Source organism: Pollicipes pollicipes, unplaced genomic scaffold, assembly GCF_011947565.3.
Source record: "Pollicipes pollicipes isolate AB1234 unplaced genomic scaffold, Ppol_2.1 Scaffold_6686;HRSCAF=7923_pilon_pilon_pilon, whole genome shotgun sequence".
NCBI lineage: Eukaryota > Metazoa > Arthropoda > Thecostraca > Pollicipedomorpha > Pollicipedidae > Pollicipes > Pollicipes pollicipes.
The window spans coordinates 38,879,070-38,885,251 of NW_023596921.1; the positions used below are offsets into that span (position 1 = coordinate 38,879,070).

Here is a 6,182-nt window from a genome sequence, read left to right on the forward strand (position 1 = left end):
AAATGCGCCGCTATCTCTGTGCTAGCAAATATTGCAGTGTTAGCAAATATGTTGGGGGCATTGCACCAACCGGCCATGGGGAGGACGGGCGTTAACAAATAAACAAGTCAAGGACAGCAGCATGCCAGCAAAGTGGAACCTCATAAGGGCTATTAATGAAGCCAACCAACTAGGCCTGCATTCACAGACGCCGTCTTGCATACTGAATCTATCGAAGTTATGAAAAGCCGTAATGTCGCAAGATACAAATGCAGGCGACAGAGTAAACAGGACGCACCGGACTCGGTAAACCCACTACCGCTTCCGCCACAAATACGACTGGCGGGATTATGCAGTTAGTGACGTCAAAGTGACAGCCAGCGTTAGAGGCTCTTATACAGCATAGCACAGACATTAGTGCAAACGCCGACCAACCGCCACGCCATCTGCTAAAGCCGTGTCCGAGCCGAGGGCACACGAATGTTCCGATAATTTGAGTGTGGAGCCCACCGGTGCGCCAGTCAGAGCCATCTGAGAGGTCCTGTCGTCGCGGCCTTCACTGAGCTCCGCCGGCCGTACGAGAAGCAGGCCGGCAGCAGCGACAAACCAGTTGTCGGCCTATCAACGCTCCAGCCCGTCTGCGCCATAATCGCTATTGGTGCTGCTACGACGGAGACCTCGCTGCCATTCGCGCCCGCAACCCACGCTGCGTTGCAGCAGACTTCTTACGCGACACAACGCTTTCTCCAGATCTACAGTGCATGACAGCAGGCGCTTGGTCCAGTCATCCGGACAATTTGTTGGGCAGTTTCTCCCCATTGTCCAAAACGAGTACATTACTTATAAGCGCTAAACGGCAATGCGATCGCATCCCTGAATGTTCAAACAAACAGTCAACCGCCACAATAGTTCCAACTCTCTACATATCCTTCACCCAGGCCACGGCGTGAAGTCCCTGCGCACTACGCCGGCACATGGCAGCCGTGGTCGTGAGCGAAGTACAAATAAAGTGTCGCGTCAAACAGCATAGCGATCAGCAGTACAGCGGGCCTGCTGGCCAGGCGCCAGCTAACACAGCACGGCGTCAAGGCTGGCCGGCGCTCCGAGCGGACCCCGCACGGTGCGGACAGCGTAGTACGGAGAGCAGCCGCCGAACACCGAACGGAGCGCCCAGTTGCGCCACTGAGCCGTCGTTTAGCAGGCCGTGGCGGAGAGCGCGTGCCAGCACACGCTGACTGAGGGCGAGGTGGCAGTGGGCGGCGGCGGCGCAACGTTCGACAGAGGCGACGTCATGGAGACTGAGGCGAACGGCGTCCATCCCGGGCCGGACCAGCCGACGCAGACCGACCCCGAGAAGGACGGACCGAAGGCATGCCGAACCGACCGGCAGGAGGCAGCGCCCGACGCCGAGCCGCCGTTCGAGGCGGTGCTGGCGCTGTGCGACGGCGGCGGCCGCTGGCAGTGGCGCCTCCTGCTGCTGACCTCGGCCATCGGCGCGCTCTCCGCCTTCCACAACGTCGGTAGTATCTTCTTGGGCGCCACACCCGACTACTGGTGCCGGCCGGCGGAGAACAGCAGCCTTCCCGAAGCGGTGAACGCGTCAGATGCCGTACAGCGCTTCGGTAGCTGCAGCCGCCCCGGTAACGACACAGAAGAACCGTGCCACGCGTGGCAGTTCGACACCAGCCAGTACCGCTCGACGATCGTCACCGAGTGGTCGCTGGTGTGCGGTCGCCGCTGGCTCCTCTCCACCGTGCAGGCGTCCTTCATGTTGGGCAAACTGCTTGGCTACCCGGTGCTGGGCGCGCTCAGCGATCGGTTCGGCCGGCGTCGCGTATCGCTCTACGGAAGTGCCGTCCAGCTGCTGGTGGCCAGCAGCGTGGCGCTGAGCCGACACTACGGCGTGTTCCTGGCGCTGCGGATGCTGGTCGGCGCGCTGACTGGCATCTTTAGCACGCTCTTCACGCTGACGGTGGAGGCGACGGGACCAAAGCTACGCGCCACCGCCGGCATCCTCTTCGTGATTCCGTACAACCTGGGCTTGATGGCGTTGCCCGGTGTGGCGTACCTAGTGCGGGACTGGCGCTACCTGCAGCTGGCCATCTCGCTGCCGTACGCGCTGGTGCTGGTCTACGTATGGCTGCTACCCGAGTCGCCACGCTGGCTAGCCGAGCGCGGCCGGCACGCTGACGCGCTCGCCGTGCTCAAGCGGGCGGCTGCGGCTAACGGTCGCACGCTGCCCGATGATGAGCACATGCTGGACCTGCTGAGGGCGTGCCACGACGGACAGCAGGCCGAAGGGGCCGGCTTCTGGGCGTGGCTGGGCGCCGCCTGCCCCGCCCACCACCTGCTGGGGACGCCGCTCATGCGCCGCCGCATGCTGGCATCCATTTGGGTGTTCGCCATCACCAACGCCATCTACTACGGCGTGCAGTTCGACTCGGCACAGCTCAGCCGCAGCCCGTACCTGGCCGTCTTCCTCTCCGGTCTGGTGGCAATCCCAGTGAAAGTGGTCGGCGCCCCACTCATTAACCGGTGAGGCAGCCCCCGGCCTGCGACTCGCAGCCAGCCACACAGCGGCCGCCGGAGGCCCAGCTGGCCGTAGCACATCAGCTGTCTTTCACCGAAACATTCAGATAAATTCTAAACGCTGATAGTGATTGCGTTACCTACCGCTCTCTTCAGCCCAGTGAACTCCATGACCGCTGTGACCCCGTGTTGTCGACACCCGCGTGTTGACGTCGCTGACCGTGCCGCCAGCCTGGGTCGCCGGCCCACCACCTGTGGCCTGCTGCTGCTCACGGCCCTGGCCATCCTGGCAATCCTGGCGGTGCCGGCCGCGCTCGCCTGGCCCAAGCTCCTGCTGGCCATCACCGGCAAGATGTTCATCTCGGCCGTATACAGCATCGTGTACCTCTACGTGCTCGAGTTCACCCCGACGTCGCTACGCAACGGCGGCCTGGGGCTGGTGACGATGGGCCGGCTCGGCTCCGTGGTCGCGCCGTATGTGGTCGACCTGCTGGCGCCCGTGCACTGGTCGCTGCCCAGCTGCGTGTTCGGCGTGGCCGCCATCACCGGCGTGCTGGTCAGTAGCCGGCTGCTCGGGAGGTGCCGTCACTAGTGACGACGGCACGTGGCGTCGGCGCTGACCTCCCGTGTAGGCTGAATTTACAGGCCGGCTGGTGGCGTTTGGTCGCTTTGATGCTGCTTTTTCGCTTCGTTCGGTTCGATGAAGGGATGGTTGAAAGAAACCCTTGCCGCAGTTGTAAACCTACTTCAGTAGATCATCCCGTGAGTGGAACAGAGTACAGTACTAGGACTTCATCCAGTAAGTCGAACGAATGATATAACAGGGATCCCTGCGATTCAAAGAGATTGCTTTTTGAACTGGGTCCTAGCCAGCGATGCAGCCACCTCAGTCCAGTGTTGCCGTGAGCAGATCTGGTCACCGCTTCTGTTCCAGCAGCGTCACCACCTCTGTCCAGTGTTGCCGTGAGCAGATCTAGTCACCGCTTCTGTACCAGCAGTGTTGCCACCTCTGTCCAGCGTCGCCATGGGCAGATCTAGTTAGCGCTTCTGTCTGTCACATTCTGCAAACCTCCTTTTCAATGAGTCAGGGGACTTTTTCAGGGCGAACCAAACCACCCGATCATACGAAAACCTCTGAAGCCACAACTAAACCAAAGACATCCCTATCACAATAAAATGCGCTTCTCCATGGCGATGACGAACTAAGCAAAGAAGCCAACCAGCCTCCACTCTTGTAACCGCTGACACCTACTCCCAGCTGTGGTACAGCGCTGGCACCTACTCCCAGCTGTGGTACAGCACTGGCACCCACTCCCAGCTGTGGTGCAGCGCTGGCACCTACTCCCAGCTGTGGTGCAGCGCTGGCACCTACTCCCAGCTGTGGTGCAGTGCTGGCACCTACTCCCAGCTTTGGTGCAGCGCTGGCACCCACTCCCAGCCGTGGTGCAGCGCTAGCACCCGCTCTCAGCTGTGGTGCAGCGTTGGCGCCCACTCCCATCTGTGGTACCAGTGCTGACACCCACTCCCAGCTGAGGTGCAGCGCTGGCACCCACTCCTACTCCGTGCGACGGACGACACCGTTATGACCTGGTGGTGTCTGTTTCAGGTGGTACTTCTGCTGCCAGAGACGCGCGGCCGGCGGCTGCCCGAGACCATCGAAGACGTCGAGACTCGACGATGGGAGAAGCCCACCGACAAGATGGATGTCACCGAGTTAAGAGCGGTCCACGAGTAATGCCATCTGTGTGTGGACTGGATCATCGTCGGCGCTGCGTTGCCCGTGCCCAATGCTAACGTGGGCATATTGGTGCATGATGTCAACCCTTTTGAGGCCTCCCGAATAAACCTCGTGTTGGGCTTGGGCACGCATGCATTAGCGAATTCCCAGGTAAAGTACCAAGATGAAAACGGAAATAACGTGCACATATATGGCTAAAAGCTAAAGCTGTTCGGCTTCGAAAACGGTCAATGTCATATCACAATGATATTCAATCCCTTGCACAATGTGGAAAACAGATCACAGGACAGCGCTATCCGTTCTTTTACGTGCTGGGCTGACAACTCATGTTCGTACGATTAGAGGATTGGGAACGCCTAGGCGGTCGCGGCCACTGAGCCCCGTTCTTCACTGTGGTTCCTCATATTGAAAACGGCAGTGCTCCTGACCATGGCGTCAAATCCTCTTAGGGCGATAAATTGTTGTAGCTGTATGGAACAGTTACGAAGCGTATTAGCATTAGTATAATACATAAATGTCGGTGTATCATTGCGATGTAAAACGAGCTCATATTACTATTGAAGTATCCCAGATAACACCAGCATGTGACTTTTGATCATAAAATAGCCTAAAGCTGGATGATTCTTAACGAAAACTTCATAATGCACAGGGACCTCGCCAAAATAGCAGTATCTAGGCGGAGAGCTCAGACGTCTTCTCACCATCTCACCTTCTCCTCCCAGTGTCGCTTGATAAATTAATCAGAGCTGAACACATGCAAGTTGAGGTTTGGGATAGCGGCAACTGGCTGACTGGCAAATTAATTCGTGGACGTAACAGGTCTGCCAAGGCCATGTACACACACAGGTGCACACCATGGCTACGGTGTGACACACTCCTTAGCGTGGGAACGAGCTCGACTTCGGCACAGTATGTTCAACATACCAATGGCATACTGCGAGGGTTTATCTTGGGCAACCGGTAGGCGGGCCAAACACGCGACAAAGTGAAAACGCCAGTGACCTGTAACCCTCCGGCGCATAATGCTGTACACAGCTGAGGGAGAGGCAGTGTCTAGTGCAAAGACGAATGAAAACGAGCCAATGTTGCTGTTAGAGCAGACCTCACGCAAATTATCAGGTAAAGGGCGATTTGGAATGGTGAACCACGCAAACGTTTTAAGGTAAATGTGCCACGCTCGGGTACAGTATACTTTGTAAAGTCCCCCAATGAATTAAGTCGAAAACTTACGCAACGAAGAAGGAAACTGCCAAGAATCGGAACTCGAAAGTAGACGTCAGCCTGGGCTGGTGATCCCGCGATAACATCAGATTGACATTTGGAGATGAGGCAATAACATCGTTGTGTCCAAAAGGTCACCACGTAAGAGTGCGATCACATGAGAACGCATTATTGGGATCTTATCTCCCTATGATTGGCGAATGTTCTGAACCCAACAGTCCCCCATTTGAATACATCGCTTTAAAAAGATGCCTACGAAGTTTTGCAAGCGTGATACTGCTAAACTGACTTCATTCGTGGCGAACATTTCCCCACAAACTTTGTGCACTTACATCACATATCAGAATACGAGCCTTTGTTGATATTATTTTGACAACCAAACATTCTCATTGACTAAAGTTCGTGCCATTTCTGACGTCCACGTGCATACAGTTTTTACGTCCTTTGTCAATTCGAACTTTTCCGCGGAAGACCGCTTTCGTTACGAACTTTTTCCCGACGACCATTACACCATGCGAACTTATCTGTACGTACGTTTTCCTTAAAGAACTCTTGCCGTTAAAAACTTAATACCCCAAGTTCTTTATCCAGAAAGGCATTAGGCATACAAACTATGTCATACTTTGAAAAATTGTTGTAGATGTATAGTCTATACGCGCCACTGTGCGCCACCCGACTTCCACACCTAGTTCAAACAACAGCTAGAAGATGTCGC

At 56.5% G+C, this 6,182-nt stretch overlaps 1 protein-coding gene across 1 annotated transcript; it reads left to right on the top strand.

Annotated features, from left to right (window-relative positions):
- Positions 1 to 1,174: 1,174 nt before the first annotated feature.
- LOC119107821 (organic cation transporter protein) lies at positions 1,175 to 4,625 on the top strand. The gene is made up of 3 exons (XM_037231380.1): positions 1,175 to 2,514; positions 2,740 to 3,064; positions 4,115 to 4,625. The coding sequence occupies exons 1-3, from the start codon at positions 1,271 to 1,273 to the stop codon at positions 4,241 to 4,243; spliced, it is 1,698 nt and encodes a 565-aa protein (XP_037087275.1). The 5' UTR covers positions 1,175 to 1,270; the 3' UTR covers positions 4,244 to 4,625.
- Positions 4,626 to 6,182: the final 1,557 nt, after the last annotated feature.

What these genes read in the sequence shown, in the direction of transcription:
- LOC119107821 (XM_037231380.1), top strand. Translation starts at nt 1,271, where the DNA reads ATGGAGACTGAGGCGAACGGCGTCCATCCCGGGCCGGACCAGCCGACG. An exon ending in GGCGCCCCACTCATTAACCG is followed by an intron (nt 2,515 to 2,739) that starts GTGAGGCAGCCC and finishes CCGTGCCGCCAG; the next exon opens with CCTGGGTCGCCGGCCCACCA. An exon ending in CCGCCATCACCGGCGTGCTG is followed by an intron (nt 3,065 to 4,114) that starts GTCAGTAGCCGG and finishes TGTCTGTTTCAG; the next exon opens with GTGGTACTTCTGCTGCCAGA.